An 18,683-nucleotide genomic window follows, 5' to 3' on the forward strand; every position below is an offset into this window, starting at 1 on the left:
ACCATTCACTTAGGGCAGGGACATAACTGATTCACACTGCCTGGGTGCAGCAGGGGCTTTTGTACCTCCAGGCATTCACCCTTCACTCTACTGGCCATAACACCACCTAAGGACCCAGACCATTGTCCTCTTATTTCAGTAAATAACATCCTAACTCACAGGCTGCACTTCTCCAAACATAAAACATTCCCTGTGCCAATAGCAGCTGCCATGAAAAGCTGCAGAACCTTAAAAGCTGAGCAACATGCCAAGGAAGAGAAGTGACTTTGCCGTGACAAAACGTACATCCATTGTGAGAGGGTTATTTAGCATCCTGCAGTTCAGAATAACTGCCTTTCAACTTCTGTAAGTCAAATTCACCGACAGCATCAGAATCGATCCAAAACAAAAAGCAATGAATTGAAATGGTAGAGAAGGAATAATCTCACACTTTTGCAGTATAGGCTATACACAGTAAGGATTTTGCTTAAAGATTTGTTCTTTCCTGCATCCTCTGTGACATTCTGAATTACAGCACAATAGAAAAATCAATTAAAATGACTACTGAATAGTTCTTTATCTGCCTCCAAATCATCTTCCTCCAGAAGAGATAATATTTCTACAGTGCATTATACATGAATTAGCCCTGCTGTTCTAAATAGATTACATCCTTTAGCCTGCAGCTCAGAAGAACGGTATACAAGTGAACCATGGGTTTTATATAAGCACAAAATAAGGTATAAATATGTAGCATTACTCTAAAATCTAATCTTTAAGAGTTCTTTTCCCCCTCCTGTGATTTCTGATCTTTATTATAAATGACATGAACCAATATTTCTTTTCTCCACCCTCTACATACAAGCAGAGGCACACACTGCTTATCACCCAGCTGTCATCCTGCATTCCAAACCTCCCACTGGAAGGACAGCAGTGTACGTGGACAAATACATTACAATACATCAAAGTTTTAAAGCAGAGGGAAATTACTGCACACTTGAGTTTCTGGGAAGCTCAGATACAGTTTCATACTTGATGGTTGTCTTGTATTTCTGACTTGACCACAGAGATATTACTGCTCTGATAATTGGGCTCCTGGTGTGCTGAAACCACCACTTAGCCTTGAAGATCAAAGCTGATTGCTTTCTTGTTTGCTCCATCTCATGTATCTCTTTTCTTATTCTTTGACTACAAGTGCTCCGCTATCTTTTAATCCATTTTTTATACTGTGTTTGCCATAATGGGACTTTGGTCCATAACTAACTGAAGCAGCTCAGATTAATAAAAGAAACAACTTGTGAGCTCTCAGAATACTTGATCCCCAACCAAAACTTTGAGACTTACATTATTTCTTCACTTTCACCATGTACTCAGTGAGATTTGAGCAACCTCAGCAGACTTGCCTAAAACTGTATTTTTTTTTTTTTAAATAATATGGTGAAGAATATGAAAATAGCAACCAAAATATTTTGATCAAAGACGGAAGTAAAGAAAATATGAAAGGTACTTCTACCTCAGGATAAAGCAGCATGTACACCTACAGCAAACGGTATAAAAACCCTCTTAAGATGGGGCTGAGAAGATCTTACTTGGGGCTTTACTTCTCACACAGCCCTCAGGAACTTGTTACATGTAACATCATACACTGTATTAAAGCCTTTACTATACAGACCCTTTCTACACTGATACAGAGGAATCTATACTGAATATGACAATTTGTGCATAAGAGTTTCAAGAGGCTGTTAGAAAAAAACTGAAAGAAATATGCTTGGTTTACCTTCACACTTTGTCTCTGTAACATAGCATGACAACATTTTATACTCACTTTCCAGAGCCAAACATTAAAAGACTTTTCATTTTAATGATCACTTTTTTATACATCAGTATTGTCTCATTTTAATTCTTAGAAAAAAGAAAATACCTTCAAAGTCCCCATCTCTGGCTTTTGTTTCAAGTTCTGAGGATGATATACTTTCTTGACATAAAGCACAGTCTTCCAATGCTGCATTCCTTAAACCATGATTAACTGTAAAACAATTCAAAAAGTACTCATATTTTCCCAATTTTCACTTAAGACATTCATGTTAGAACTTCTGGGATTAGACTACAGTAGCACCTTCTTACACTTCTCGCTTTTTCTTTACCCTGACACAAACAGTGATTTAAAAGTCTATTTTTCTTTGGGATGACAACAGAAATGAAAGATGCTGTTATTACAGGACATGCAGTCCTCTTACTTCTGCTTGTTTAGCTGCATCCTACATTTTATTTCCCAATTCTTAATTTGGATCCTTTAAGAGAAGTAGATTTTGAGAACAATGAGAGATTCCCAAGGTGAATCACGCACATCAAATCACATATATCAAAGAGAAACTTCATCCCAAAACTGCCTTCCTTTCTCTCATTTTGTTTATGCTTACTTTTGTCAATACCATCCTTTTTAATCCAAGAGTAATCCATTAGAAATTATATCCATCCAAGTACTATTGATTAATATATATTTCCCAGTGATAATTCTTTACAGCTCCAGTTCCTTTATTACTCTTAGTTGAAGGTTCAGGAGCTCTTGTGTTCTCCCTCTAGTGATTCTGTCTAACCCCATGTATTTATTTATTTATTTACCAATAAAAAACCCAGTCTATTTTCACATCATGACAGGCTGCCACCATAAAACTGTTGTAGAAGCTTCAACCAAAATAGAAGGTTGTAATGTATGTTGTGCATTATCCCACTGCAGAGCTGGGACTGGAATGTAGGGTTTTTCTGCTAACTTGATCCAACTTTTAAGTGTTTCACATAAACTCAATGCTTTTAAATGAAACTGGGAGAAAGAAAAAAGTTTTCAATCTGGAGGAAAGAAAGTAGGAAAAAAATAGAGATCTGATCACTTTCATATGCTGATAATTCTAATAATAACAAAGGACAAAGGTAATTGCAGCCTTGCTGGGATGACATGGTTATTCTTAGATAAGTTAGCAGACTTGCCACTTAGAAAAGAAATAATAAAAATAGTCACAGAGAAAAAAAAATCTTTCATTAGCTCATGATCTAGTTCCGTTTCCATTACTTTAATTATCTGAAATTCAAATGTGGTTATTTTTCTGTTTTGAAGCCAAATTCTTCAATTTCTTCAAGACAGGACAAATTCCAGCATCTTACTCAGCATTCCCATCTTATAGTCTGCTCTTTGGTAACTTAAAACATACCCAGTGTGAAACAATAGCAGGGGGAAAATTTAAATCTAAGAAGTGCAAACCCTGCATACATTATACTATGACTAAATGGGCTACAAACACTGTGCTGCTGTTACACATAGAAATATGGAATCAGCAGAGGGACTCTGAAGACTTTAATATTTGCCTTTAGACAAACTCCTGTGTTCCTATACAGTGACTTCAACCTGTTTACAATCTGTTTCCATCACTTATTTTAAACTTAAGTGAAATCACTGTTCATGGAGTCCTGTCAAAAAGATAACAATATGGTAAGGGAATTCTTGTCAAATAGTTCATGGATCCCCACTGGGCTGCCAGCAGAAATTCACTATAGAAAACCAATGTTTAGACCTTTTACCTTTCTTCTGCTTTTCCTTGTCTTCTGTTTCAGGTTTGGTTGCCATAACTTCAAACAAGGTCTTTAAGATACTTCTCAGATCACTAGCATAGTTTGTCTGCAGCTGGTCAGCAACACCTTAGAGTTTGAGAAAATGGGTAAATCATTTCTAGACTATTACAACATCCTAAAAAAAAGTGCTTAAATCTGCCTGTTGCTACCAGTAATGGCTTCACTTATTTTTAGGGGACGATTTGCTCACATTAGGAATAAAAATTGAACATTTGATTAAACTTATTCTCCATAATGGCCAAGTTACGGTCTGGTTTTTATGCTACCTGCAAGTCAATACACATCTTCCCTATCCTTTGGCAGGAAATACTGAGAGATTCTCTTTGCCTGAAAATAGAACTGCTAAGTCAAGTTTCATTCCTTGAACACAATAGGGCATCACCAGGAAAAATCAAACCTGATACAAGTCCAAATTCCTCAACACTACAGGTCTAACTCATCAGCATCTCTGGCATCTCTGATTCTGTAAATTCCAATCAGGTAACAGGTCCTTCTAAACCAGACTGCAACTTAGGCCCCAAAAACAGTCTTCCTGCAACTTCATCTCTTGTCCTTTCTACCATAACTTGATGTGCAAAAACCAAACAAAAAAACCCCAAACAAACAAAAAAGAAGTGAAACCCAAAACAAAACAAAACAAAAAACCACACCAAAACCCAAACAAACAAAACCCCCAAAAATAAACAAACAAAACAAACAAAAAAAACATAACGCCCACTAAAAAATAATTTATGCATTCAGTGATTCTCATACCTGAGATACAGACAAAGAGGCGGTGAATAAGATCATTACTGCCATGAAATCTAGATCTGATCTTCTCTCGTGTGGCAATTTTGGCAGCCTGCAAAGCGAGTTGGATTTCCTCCTGATCGATGTCATCAGATGAACAAGAACTTGTCATTAGACTGCTATCAGAGAAAAAAATAACGTAAAGGAAAGTAATGTAAATCTTCACCCAGTTGTTCAGGATGTTCAGCAAATCTTAAAGGATTTATGACTCAGGCAAGACTCTATAGCAAACCAGAACTAATTGCTGGGAATTCTTGTTGAAGTTAATCAGCACACAACTGATCACCATCACGTTTGATTTTCACTCAGTGACAGCTGCAAAAAAAACTTTAAGCCGAAAATCACTTGTCTGCATTTTATAGCATTTTTCCTTAGCTATTAAAGTGCTGCACTATTTTTCTTATTAACTTCTAAAAGCTCAGTCCTGAGACTGTAACTCCACCAAAAAACCTGAAGCAGAATATCAACCTAAAAATGTGAAGGTCAGTTCTGAAGTCAACTTAGAAATTTACTAACGTGGAAATTAATTTGAAAAAAAAGAAATTATGAATTATGTTACCTTAAAATAGGAAGAATAGAATCTAAATATAACTTCACCAAAAAAAATGGAAAGAGCAGCAATAAAATGTAATTTACACAGTAGGGGTAGGTTAATTCCCTTATAAATGTAACAGTAGAAACTGCTGAAATGTCAAACTATTATAAAGAATGGCTCATCAACTCCAAAGAGATTTAAATGTGTCACCAAATGTGTACTCAAAGTTTAAATTTTCTTTCAAAAACCAGATGCCAGACATTCCCACACCTTGACGATCACCATCCCTACCACTTTCCTCTTACAGAGAAGAACCCTGAAACAACCTGAGACCTCAGGGAAGCTTTGGGGGGAAACTTCAAATATCAGGAATTACTTTAAGTGTTTGTAAATCAAGGTGTCTTCTTTAAAACAGGAAGTCCTTAGGGGAAAAGTAGCACTTTTTCACCCTTAAATGGAAGTAGAGCACAGGATGTAATTACATTGGAGTCCTAAGGATTCACTGTGCTGACCAAAGGAGACATAAGACTTCTTACTCTGTTGCATTCAAGTCAGAGGGAACACTAAACCATTCTTTTTCACATATTGGAAAGAAAATTAATATTGCCAATTATTACACAAAACTAGACTATGTTACTTAAAATCATACTTTTGCTGTCCAAAACTCCAGCACTCTTCACCTTTTTGAAACACCTGCGTCTAAAAAAAGTTACTAACTGCATAAGCATGTATAACAAAAGAAGAAATTTATAACACATTTTGAGTTCAATCTGCTTTCCTCAGGTGCAGAAACATTCACCATCTTGCAGATCCCATCCTTACGGCAGTATGCATGAATAGTTATTTTGGGATAAGATACATAGGTAATAATTATTTATAACAAAATTTTATAGGATATTGTTTTCAAATTCTACCTGTATGCTCCACAGGTAATCCTTTGCAATATTAAAAAAAAAGATAATTAGGCCATGCAATCTTAAAAGCCCTAGGAAAAATAGACTGAAAATAAGTAAGTACTGGAGATTAGTTATTGACAGAAATATCAATGGAAGATGTGTAGCATGAGTGGCTATACTTAAAAACCTTAACTGGCCTCCCATTCTTTCAAACACAGAGTAAAGAGTGGGCTTGCAGAGACTCATTTTACTCACATTATCTATTGCTACTAACAAAAGAAAATTCTTGTAAAGAGATGTTATTTCTGTGTTTGCAGTTCCAGCAGCACCATGACTGATTGGGCTTATCAAAGACACTGAGAATGAAGTGAGAATTCTCTTTCAATTTTCCTTTGCTTTTCCGCAGAGTATATGGTAGATATTATAATAGCAAGCCTGTCAGTGAGGAAGGCCTGTATTCAAGACAATGAAAAGGTCATGTATGAAGGAATAAACTGAAAGGCAGCAAGAGCCAGGAAGTGATTCCTGACTTACAAGGGTGTGCAGTCAGAGGATTGCCTGTTCACACAAATTCTCTCACATAAAGGACTTTGCCTTGCAACATGGCCAAATAGGATCTAGTTTTCCTTTTGTTTTATATAAGAATTTTCTTAGAGATATACACATATGTGTGAAAAATTGCTCTCCAAGGAAAGCATGGAACTCCTGACAGAGCCAAATGTAGTCTGTGGAATTATATAACCCCAATACAATGGTCTCTTTGAAACTCCCAATACACAGAAACCTCAGCGCAGGGGAAAGCAGGGCTGCTGAATCAAGGATGAATTTTCCCTCCAAATCACAGCTGAAGAAATATTTCAAAGTAAGGTGTTGAGTGGGCAGAGAGCTGTGAAGAGTGCTTTTCAAGAATGTAAACTACTTGGTCCTTTGCAGAAAGGAAGAAAGGCTCATTCCACAACTCTGACCAATTTTAATAATATTTACCTTTCTGAGCCGACTCCAACTAGGAGGAATGAATGCAGTTTTACCTACTTCATTCAGAGAATGTGGTTTGACCTACTTCTGCCCCAGACTATTCTGTTAGATTTTGTGGTGTGTCATTAAGACTGGTCATGCCACCACAAGACTGGCTGGGACTGTTTTGTCCTCAAAATCCCCAGCACAGAGCACATACGAGTTGCTCCAGCACTGTGGGCTGGAAGCTCAGCGTGTATGAATACATGCATTTGTAACACACTTTCATATGCACACTCACATGTAAAGTACAGTATCCACACACAGAGGTTCAGAAAAGAGGTTATTTTGTACTTGGGATTGCTTGTGCTACCACAGAGAACAAAATGAATGCTCTTGAAAAATTTAAAACTGGACCTAAGAATTGCTACAGAGTTAGAAACAATTAGTCTGCCTTTACCAACACAACCAGACTTAGACAGAAAAGACTCTCAAAGAACAACTAAAGACCATCTGTTCTTTACTTTAAAGTGTATCTTATTGGTAAAGAATGCAGCCAAAAATCTAATATTGTAGAGACAGTCAGAAATACTGTAAGAACAGAAACACTGCAATTGTTTCAGATAAACACAAAGAGACAGCTTTTTTTTTTTATAACAGGGCATCCCAAACAGCAATGATTGCATCCATGCAAATAGATTCTCATGATTTTTTAAATTGGTATGATAGAAATCAAACCTGAAATGTGATCTACAGGGTTCAGCTTACTTTATTTTATTTTTCTATAAGGAATACCTTTCCTACTTGGCCTATTTACCATGGATAATTTGGATCAACATTCTCAGCCAATACCAGATGTTTAGGAAGCATTTCATTAATGTCAGACTATGCTCAGATCTGGAATGTTTCACAGCCAGTATCTGCAGAATCATATCTCACTGCAGAATACAAATAGCCATACTATTGCTAGACATAAGTCCTTATTTTCTCAGCTTCTTGGTTGAAAGGAACCCTGAATTACCCTATGAATTAAGTTATAAAGAGATAACACCAACATACACATAGAATTCCCCTTGTGAAATGCTTATCATATACACAATACTTATGTATTTATTTTTCAGACTGTAAAAACATTGCAAAATTAACACATCTGAAGGTGAATATAAAGAAATAAGATGTTATGTCAAAGACTGATTCCAAACAGTAAACCTGCTTATACCTTATAAAGGAACAGATACCCAGTAGCAGATAAAATGAATTAGCTTTTTGCTTAACTTGGCTGCAGCTACCCATTTTCAAATTGCACTTCATTTATTACATTAGAAGAGTAGAAAGACTCTTTCAACACTTTCAAGACATATTTCTAGAATGGTTACCTGGTATCGAGGCTTGACTGTGAAATTTAGCCAAGTATGTACAAGCAAACAAAAGCCAAAAATGTAATTATATACAATATCATCTTTCACCTGGCTTCTTCTGAACCACTTTAAGTAGCAGTATGCATACATAATGGAAAACAGGACTGTAAAACAAGGTTATGAATGACATTTTCAGAAGTGGCCAGACATTTTAGGTAACCATCTGTGATACTGTAGGCTTTGGGCTGTGTTTGTTGGTCATTGACACTTATCCAAAACCAGTGAAAGCAGCAAAGTCTAAAACCAAACAACCAAAGTTAACTGATTTAAAGTTGGTCCAAATTTAAGTGTTTTACATTTGTGCTCAAAACACAGTCAACACCTGTAGAAATCTGTGTCTACTCACAGACATGTCCTTTCAAATTTGTCTAGGAATATTTGGTTCTTTAAACCTGAAATCTGCTCTGAAAGAATGGAGAATGTAGGAGATTCTCAGAAAGAATTTCTCATTATTCACAAACAAACCCTCAGAGTATCTTAAAATGCATGGAATATACAGCAGTGAAAGACTTTAAAAGCTCTGTGTATCAAATCTGATGGATACAAAAAAATCAACTGAATTTTCATGTTTTCAAATAATCACAAAAAGCTTTTTAAAAGTGCTTTGGTTTTGTTTCTTTGTCTTTTGAAATCTTAAATCAAAAGTAATAGGGAGACACTTCTTGCAAATGGGAGAGGCCAACAGACCCATTCTACTCTAGATCATAGAATCAGAGAATGATTAGGGCTGGAAGAGAACTTAAAGATCATCCAGGTTTAACAGAAATATGTGATACAATTACACCACCAAATTTAAAAGGAAGTTAAGACCACCCTTTATGTCTCTCATTTCAGGCAAGGTCTTTGATGACAACTGATTTTCAGGAATAGATATCAGAAGATTTTCATTGGTCCCTGTAAACAGACAGGGCTCAAGTTTCAGCCACACAAACTCATCCCAACTATGTCTAAGAGGAAAACTCTACTGTTATATAAGCAATACTACAAATCTTTATGGGAAAAGTGTTAATACATAATTTAGTGACTAACCTTACTGTTTATGTTCTCCAAATACCTGTGACTTCAGGCATTCCTATTCACTTCCTCTGGAAATCTCCAGCAAGCTACACAAGCATGGGCAGAAGTAGAATGTAACTCTCTGCAACAAAACAGGTGACACCTTCTTGCTGTAGTGTGACTTTAAAGCTGGGGAATCCACTTCACAATGAACTCAAAATCCATGCACTAAACAGCACCATTCCGATTCAGAGGTTCACCCAGAGATGCATTTTAAGGCCAAGGTGCTCTGTAGGAAAGTTTGGTAAGTGCTGTATGGTAGCAGGTGAGACCCTTGACAGCAGGGAAATGTGAAAGCTTTGCAAAAGTTTTCTGTGATTTCACCCATTCTTAATGCTCTACACGGAAGGACATTACAGTTATAAACCATGTTGAAAGTTTTTACAAAGGGTCAGTACCCCAATTCTTAAACACAAATTAGAGTTCATTTAAAAATTGATGAGAGACTTGTCAACAAATTAAAAACCAGTGCAGTTCCTTGGACTTACACAATATCAATTCATTTGCACCAGCTGGTCTTAACAAATCTCTCATGTCCCTCATTTAATACCACATATTTTGAATAACTAAAGATGGATACATGTGTAGATGTCTCCTGTACGTGAATTTTGCCACATACACAGGTACATTTAGGATATTCTAGTTCTCACAGTATTTCTCAAAGCACATTACCATGAGCTCCCCAACTTTCATTTTTTGCTCAGAGTTTAGCATAATGGCCACCTTAGGCTCTGTGTACAATATCAATAACATACACTTTTTATCCAATCTACAATATTTAAGATTCTCTCCCATTTGAATTTTTACATCCTTATGGTAAACAAAAAAAACCCCAAACCAAAATGTTTGCAGGCAAATCTATGTTATTGATTGCATACAATTTCTAAAACAACTTCAGCCAAGCTGGTACATTGTGTGGGCTGTAACTGGAAATCTCACCACTAACCTGTCAGCCAAGCCATTACTCTTACTGTTCTACTTCGTAAGGCTGCAGTCAACTCTGAGTTCCAATTTGCTAAAAAGAGCAAACAACTCCAAAGGCCATGTAAAGGATCAAACACAATAGTTCAGGAAAGACAAAGATTGCATACATGAGGAATGACAAGAGGAAAATCATAGGGGTTTAGGTAAGAGAAATGTAACTCCCATATCAGTCAGGAAAAAAAAAAAAACCAACCTACTTCCCATCCTGCTTTTTTGCAGTACCCCTGGTGTTTCCTTTTGGATATTCTCACAAGAAACACAATAAACAGTAGGCTAAAACCTGTTGGTTTCTAACATGTGCTAGTTTTGATATCCTTGGAAGAGAAGCTGTGAGAATCATGGCTTCTTACAATTATTTTAAGTGAAGTGGGTGGCTACACACAATTTTAGAGTCATTTAAACCCAAGCCAGGATATGTCCTATTATTTAGATAATAGCATATAGTTTTTTAGCTAAAGACTATGTTTTAAGGAATGACCCCAGAAGCTACATCAAAAGCAGACTAAAAAAGCCTTTAATGCAGAACTTTATTTCTTGACTTTTAAACACTAATATTTTATTAAGTCAAGAGGGTTTTAAAATGTAATCCCTTAGCTATTTCCTCTGTAAGAGAAACAGCTAAAGAGGGTGAAAAATCCCCACCAACCAATCCCCCCCCGCCTTAAAGCACACCAAGGCTTCAGAACTTAGTCTTGAGAAACAAATAATATAACTGCATGCAAATCCCTCTAGCTAGAAATCACCAAAAGAACTAGACTTGACTAGGCAACAGTATTATCACACGTCTGAGCAATGCCCAGCTCCATTCACAGGACATGTGCTAGAAGCCCCATCTGCTGTCAACCTTCTGAATTCCTCAGTGGGGAGAATTACTTTTCCCACACTGCAAGATTTGCAGAAACCTATTCTTAGCTTCTCTTGCCACCGTAGAGGTGGGCAATCTGAGCTTGGCTAATTAAAATACGGAATTTGGCTAACACGATTATCCATTTGTCCTAGGTGATATCTTCAGCCAGGAAAAAATCCTGAGCATTGAAGTCTCTTCAATCTGAAATCAACAGCAACAACTTCTGTTCCAGTCCCTGGCAGCTTCTGCAGCTGCTCACTCTGCTGGAAGAACATCTTGAATCTTTCCTCAGCTGTTCAGACCTCAAATTGCAGAGCATTCTCACTTGGACTTTGCAAAAAACAAAGCTGTTAAAGCAGCATCTCGCTAAACAGGTCCACTGTAAGAAACTCAGCCTGGAAGAATTTACAGCTTACTCAATCTCATTAACACTCTGGACTGGGTTTGCAGATGAATGCAAAGATACAGTATTTCCAGTGGAAATTAAAATAAACAACAGTGCCAGTGCAGAATTTATCAGCTTTAACAGTCCTCTCTCCCTAATAGATTTTTTGGTCACTGTAGATAAAACTTCTGTAAGTGTGCACATGGAACAAATAACTAAAGAGCATTAGTAATCAACAGTGCTTTTTTCTAACCATCAAATTTAACATCAGATACTTGCAAGGTACCACATTTACTGCTTTTCCTAAAGTTTAAACCCAAAGGGATAAAACCTGCAAGATAAAGTTATTGAAAAATTCAAGGAAAAAATAGAATGGAAAAAACAAGAAGTTAGAATATTGCTTGGGTTCTACTACGACTTTTCTCAATTCCACCACGACATTTTTTCCACCACTTCCTTGTAATCAAACTCGCATTTAAAGCTCTCAAACATTCACTCAGACTGCAAAAGGACAAAGAAAATGAGATTAGAGCACAGAAATATTTAAACTTCAAAAATATATACTGAAAGTGAAAAACTGAAAGTGAAAACCACAAATAGTATAGCACTTGTGATGAAATGGTACATAAAACCAGCTCTGGTATCCAAGGCAGGGATAGAGATGCATCAATCCCAGCTTTTACACTTTATCCAGAACTTGACAAAGGACAGGGAGAACTTGGATACCTGATACAAATATTTCAGGGCAAAGAGTAATTTCATACAGCTCTTCAGCAACATCCTCTGCCATAGGCAAGCCACAGTTCTGCATGGCAATGCAACAAATGAATTAATTTAGTATCCAGTTCCTGCAGATCCACTCTTGACTTGCAACTCCTGTGTGTGGCAGAAACGGAGCTGGAGAAGCAGCCTCAAAAACACTTCCCAGTAAGAGGAACTCTGGGGGATAGGGAAACTTACTAGCACAACATGTTCATATTGCTTCCATCCGTTCCCTCAAAAAATAAGACAGAATGAGCAGCAGAAGCATTAATGCATTCTAGGGTCTAGGAGGATCCCACAGTAATTCCATATCCAGACATAGGAGACAAAGCTGAGAAAAGCTAATTAAAATATTAGGTGGAACCTTAAAATTTTAATTAGAAAAGATAGCTTTCTCTTTATTTTTCACCTTCAATGCTGCTGCAAGTATGAGGAAATCTTCTTTTTTCTTCCAATCTAATTGTGGTTTTACAATGTATCTTTAGGCACGGACAAAAACTCTGCAAAAACTGCAGTTACTATAGTGATTTTAATTACACATAATCTGAAAACTCCCAAACATGCTATTCTAAGGGTTTTACTAGGGGGAAAAAAACCCCTAATCTGTAAGATAAAACCTAATTTCTGAAAGCTAGTAATTTTGTTCTATTACTATCACAGGGAACACCAAGTGACATTCAACAACAGATTTTTTACACATCACTAAAATGAAAATGATTATAATTGTGGCCAAATTACTAAAAATGAAAATTGCAACGGAGTTATGTAGAAACAAGAACACAAACCCGTTATGATCACTCTGTGTCAGTCTCCAGCCATACGGTATGTTTGATATGCCACTTGGAATACAGCCCCCAAATGGCAAATTGTGGGGTGTCTACCAGTTTTGTTAGAACAGTCTTATTGCCTCTGCCACTGATGCTAGTCAGCCTAAAATACTGCCCTACTTTACTTGACTTACACAGAGAGCAATATATTCTATATTTACTTCAACCACACAACATTTTAACACCTCTAAAATATGAAGTTTATCATTTTAATAGGGAAAGACCAAAAAACTTCCTACAACAGAATTTTCACCTTCCCACTGTAGCAAGCACTTGTTAACACTAGCTGCCTGGGTTATTCCTTGGAAAAAATAAACTCTGCATCCAGTTGCTTGTTACTAAAGACATGCACAAAATGTAAAATACCTTGTAGAATATGCTAGGAAGGAACACTATAGCTTAGAAAATGCTGCACCATTTGGAGATTTAATTTTTTTTTTTGTCTTGCAGGGTGAAGAACAAGATAGGCATGAAACACATCAAGAAGAATCCTGGCGGTGAAAACCCAGAGACATCTGCTTCAGTCACATATGTCTCACTGACTAAAATCATAAGCAAAAGCTGACAGACCTCATCAACGCTGACTTTTTTGTTGTGCTGGTACTGCTCAGCTGGTTGTTGGGGCAAGGGATTTAGCAGCAAAACAAGAAGACTGCATGCAGCAGCCTATTTGTGACTGTATTAATACTGCCCTCACACTGCTTGAGTGACAGAGCTGTGCAAAACAGCACAGACTCTCAGTGCCTAAGACACACACACACAGCTTGCAGTTCAAAATCATTAGGCAGGAATAGCATCTATACTGGAAGTCATTCAGATTTGCTCAAGGTATAAATGCCTTTCTCTTCCCACAACTCTGCTCACCGAGCTCTTTATTTCCAGGACCCCAGTACAGTACATGTAAAGCCATTACTAACAGTCTTTTTCTGGTTATGAGCAGTGTCTACATAAAGAAGAGTTCTACAGAAGAAAAGGAGAAAAAAAATCTCCAGTAATGCACAGATCAAACCAAAAATGACAGTACCAAACATTAATGCAGAATGAATCTGTCGTTTTGCATAGCTTCCATGTAACCTGAGCAGGTTAACAAAGGTAAAAGTGCAAGAAAAAAGAACTGGAGACAGAGCTAATCAGGCAGACTGACACTTCAGTTAGAATGCATTGTTAATATATTTGTTGTCCTCCACACTATGATCTACCAGAGATCCCCAGAGTAGCTGTGATCTCTGTTAAAACCTGCAAACATGTAATTTCTACTGTAGCTTTGATAGCTTAAGCTCTGGACCATGAGATGAAAGAACTGAATTCTCCTACTATAATTCATAGTCCTGGAGAATAACCAAGTTCTTTTTTCCTTCTTGAATCCTTTTCAAGGCACTGAGTTCTACTGATGAAAAAGAACAGTATAAAACCTGCTTCTGTAAGAAACTGTCCACCCACAAGAATTTTGCTTGGTCTGTGAGATGGAAAAGAAACTGGTTCAGAGCTCACACTCAGAGTGCTGATCAATGGTCTATACTGGGGCTGGCTGCCTGCCACGAGTGGGAATCCCCAGGGATGGACATTGGGCCTTACAAATTCAGCATCACCAAAACAATCTGGGTGACAAGACTGTGAGCACCATGACCAGGTTTGCTGATGACACCACACTGGGTGTGAGGTGGATGTGCCAGAAGGGAAAGCCATCTCACAGACCAGGACAGGCTGGAAGAGTGAGCTGGCAAGAAGAACGTGGAGTTTGACAGAGACAAGCACAAGGTTCTGCAGCAGTGAGGACACCAAAGAGCCTGGCACAGGCTGGGATCCCTCGCTGAGGGGGACCTGGGGCTCCTGGTGCCCAACAGGCTGAACTGGAGTGAGCAGAGAAGCTGCTGCAGCAATGAAGGCAAATCAGATGCTGGGATGCTCCCACAGAGGCATCACTAGCAGATATGAGAGATGTTACCATCCCAAACTAGCAAGAGCTTGTCAGGCCACACCTGGAGTGCTCCTGTATCCAGCTGTGGTCTTCACAGTGCAAGAAAGAGACAGACAGACTGGAAAGCATCCAAAGGAGGGCCATGAAGATGATGGAGAACCTGTCCTACAAGGAGAGACTGAAGGAATTCAGTATTTCATTCCCTGGAGAAGGCTCCAGGAGACCTCATCACAGTGCATAAAGAGTGGCTGTAAAGAGCATAAGGCTGACTCCACAAAGAGCCAAATGGAGAGGACAAGTTGTACCAGGGAAAGTTTCATCTTGATATAACAAAGAAATATTTTACCCTAAGAACAATCAATGTCTGCCCACATATACACAGATACAGATATTCTAACTGAAATATTCAGTTAAATATCCCACTTTAATTGCTGGCAGAGTCTTGCTGTTTTGGCATAAACTTGAGTCACAATTCATTGCACATACTGCCTTTTACAGACTGTAAACAATGGGCTAAAACTTCACCACCAATTTTTGTAAATACATAAAACAGTAGAAAAATATTCCACAAAACACCAATATTTAAGCTGCAATGACAAATCTAAAAAAAAAAAAACAACCTGCTGACTAGGGAAAGCATCCAGTTAACATTAAGGTTACTTTTTTTTATTAAGAATTTCATACTAAGAGTTATTATTTATATTTAAAGTTCTCATTTCATTTATTGGTTCTTTATAACCTTAAAATGAAGAAGTAGAGTTTACCATGGAAAATTTACTCCAGGCAGGCAAATGCTTGAATAAAGATTCATCAGTATTTCTTCCTCCCTGGCCCTCTTGCACCAAAAACTCCAATGAGATCTGAAATCAAGTAATTGTAACTACCTTGGTTCTTCTGATGTCTCACATATTTTTCCTCATCATTCCCAAAGCAACAATTTTCTTGCATTTTCTAGCTCCAGTCTTTCAAAGAACTCAGAGCCAATCTTTAAGTAAATCAAGGCCTCTCATTCTGTTAGGAGATGAACAGGCTTCCCTTAGGTTTCCACTCAAATTAGTAGCTATGTCAGGATCTTGTCCAGTAATTCAAACACATGTTGAAAGCTGACAAACTCCTGCAGTCTATTTTTAAAAACTACTGACTTTACTACTTCAAACAGGGTAAGACTTGAGCAGTGTATTTTTTTAGCTGCCTGTTTACAATTTAGTAAGTTATAGTTATATTAAAAATGGTTCTAAAAATAACATTTATGGAAAGAAACCATTAAAAAGGAAAAACAGGATGGATGTTTCTTCCTAGAGCTACTATAATCAATGGACCAATTGCCACTTCCCTGCTGTAGGGCAAGTTTCACTCCAGCCAGCAGTGTTATTTCACAGTCAGACTGATGTACAAAAGACTTCTGCACAGCCTTCAAAGTCTGCATAAAAACCCAGTTTCTTGGAAACTTTCTAAAATATATAGAATACACTTATTCTTTGCTGAGAAAGCTGACTACTGGTATGGGCATCTCAAGTCTGGATACTGCTTAATGAACATTTTGCAAAAAATTATGTTCTGAACTGGGCTGAACATTTAACTGCTTGCCCACCAGACCTCTGAGACTAGACAGAGGAACTTGCTACACAGACCAGGTGCCAATGAAACCATCAAACTTTCCTTAGCAAAATCATCTGACAAGCCCTCTGTGCTTTTATTTTTCCCTCAATTTGCGTTCTAGGAACCTTGAGCAAAGTTTTAAAATTCTTTTCAAATTACTGTGTGAAGCGCCAGTTATCAAAGTGTGCAATCACAGTTCTCATTTAAGACTGAACATCTTCAGCCCAGATGCCTTTCAACAAATTAAACTGAGGTTTCCACTTCTCACTCGTGACTAAATGGGGAAGCTTCAGGAACTCCAGATTTAGGTGTGTGAGTTTGGTGCCTAAAATTAGGTTGGATGAATATAGCTCAAAAAAATTACACAGCACTGGTTGATGAGGAAAAAGTGTAAGGTGGTAAATGACAGACTGACTTGAAGCAGCCTCATTAACTGATGTCAAATGGCTCCTTACAGAGTTAACAGCTTTTTCCTCCCAATAAAAATGAAAATGGCAAACAGTGATCAATGGGTTGAATGGTGCTGTGGGATCCAAAGAGGGGGAATTTTCTCCCTGGTTCTCCATTTGGAAAACAATAAATGTACACATATATAGAATTCCATATACACAATACTTCATTGTTTCAAATCAATTCCATCTATGCTATTTAATACACTACTAGTTCACCTCCCTGCTACTGCAGTTAAACTGGTTTTGTTATCAGAGCTAAATTTACTGAAGTTATTCCCAAAACATGCTACAATCTGACAACATGACTGTCAGCCTCAGTACTAATTATTTAATAGCACAAAGGAATTGTTTATGTTTCACAGGAGGTTGAAAGGCCACATAAATGTATTTCAAGAATTCTATGTTCAGCCAATTATTTTTCAGATACAATTGCAAATGTTACATTTGATTTCTAATCGCTGTTGAGTGAAAACAGCAAGAAATTAAGTATATTAAAATGGCACATTTCAGAAGAAAAAGAAACAAACCCTCAAATTAGGTATAATTTTGGATATGCATATGGCATCATGGAAAACTTAAGTTATTTCAGAAAAGAACATTTCAGAGACTGTGTTTGCAAGGAATATGTTTGTCGTAGCAAACAAATAATGCAACTCTAGAGAAGTTGTTTAATAGCCAAATAAAACTCTCTAAAGAGAGAACAGGGGAGTACCTAAAAATAACGCATTCTAAAAAATGATACAAATAGATGCACTGAATATTATATTTCTATGCACAAAGAAGTAGTAACAGGCTACTGTGAAGCAGTTTGACTTAAGAGCTTCTTTTTCTTTTATTTCATTAAAATGAGTTGTTAAAACAAGTTTAAACTGTTTTTAAACTATGTCTTTCAAAAGTGGAAACTTCTGTCATTCTAGTCAAGCAGGCACTTGGCAAGTTTTGTTTCACTGGGCCATCAACTACAATAGCTACATCTCTAGTAATATCCATCAGATGCAGAAAAATAGGCAACTTAGATTTCATCAAGCCACTCAGGGATGATGCAAAGCTACAGTTCAGTGGACAAGAGCACAAAGGCACATGTACAAATACTGCCTTGTAAATCAAACTTTGATTCACCTAAGCATCAATACAGTGGCAACTGCAACACTAATGTATGAAGGCAGTACAGTAAGGCCTTCAAAAGAGGTGGTGCATCTAATCAAGAGTTATTTTCACTGTTCCAGTTATTCCTGAAGAGTAACTGAGGCTATATCTACCATCCATTCAGACAGCTCTGTGTGAAACAGCCTTTGATGTACACAGTATTTGGAACAGGGCAACTGCTGCATGCAGGTAAATTGGGTTTTGTTTGAAGAACAGTAGAAAGAAAATGCATTTCAAAATTAAAACAATGAAAAACAGGTTTTGTGGCATCTTCCTGGCCTTATTTTAAAAATATGAAACTCTAAAAAATTGAACTTGAAGACAAGTACCTACTAAAAAAACTCCAATTGGTATTTGTAGTATTGCATCTATCACTATTTGAAAAGCCATTTTATCTCCTCCCATACCAAGATGAAATTTGAGAATCCTGAAGTCCAAATGAAGTGCTGGGGAGAGAAAAACAGATGAAAAAGAAGAGACAAGAAGTAGTGGAGAATGAGCTGCACCAGCTGAAG

General features: G+C 37.2%; 1 protein-coding gene across 4 annotated transcripts in view; it reads right to left on the minus strand.

Moving 5' to 3' along the window:
- The window catches only part of ZFYVE28 (zinc finger FYVE-type containing 28), a 149,766-nt gene that overhangs the window by 12,851 nt on the left and 118,232 nt on the right, over positions 1–18,683 (minus strand). For 2 of the 4 annotated variants that reach the window (XM_085059672.1, XM_085059670.1), the window contains 3 exons: positions 4,354–4,505; positions 3,550–3,666; positions 1,898–2,002 (listed from right to left, as the gene is read on the minus strand). In XM_085059672.1, the coding sequence (XP_084915798.1) occupies positions 1,898–2,002; positions 3,550–3,666; positions 4,354–4,505 (374 nt within the window). Of the gene's footprint in view, positions 1–1,897; positions 2,003–3,549; positions 3,667–4,353; positions 4,509–18,683 lie in introns of all 4 variants that reach the window. The other 2 variants (XM_085059671.1, XM_085059668.1) reach the window with 1 other exon arrangement.

This window comes from Lichenostomus cassidix, chromosome 4 (genome assembly GCF_008360975.1).
Source record: "Lichenostomus cassidix isolate B80296 chromosome 4, HeHo_3.0, whole genome shotgun sequence".
NCBI classification, from domain to species: Eukaryota; Metazoa; Chordata; class Aves; order Passeriformes; family Meliphagidae; genus Lichenostomus; species Lichenostomus cassidix.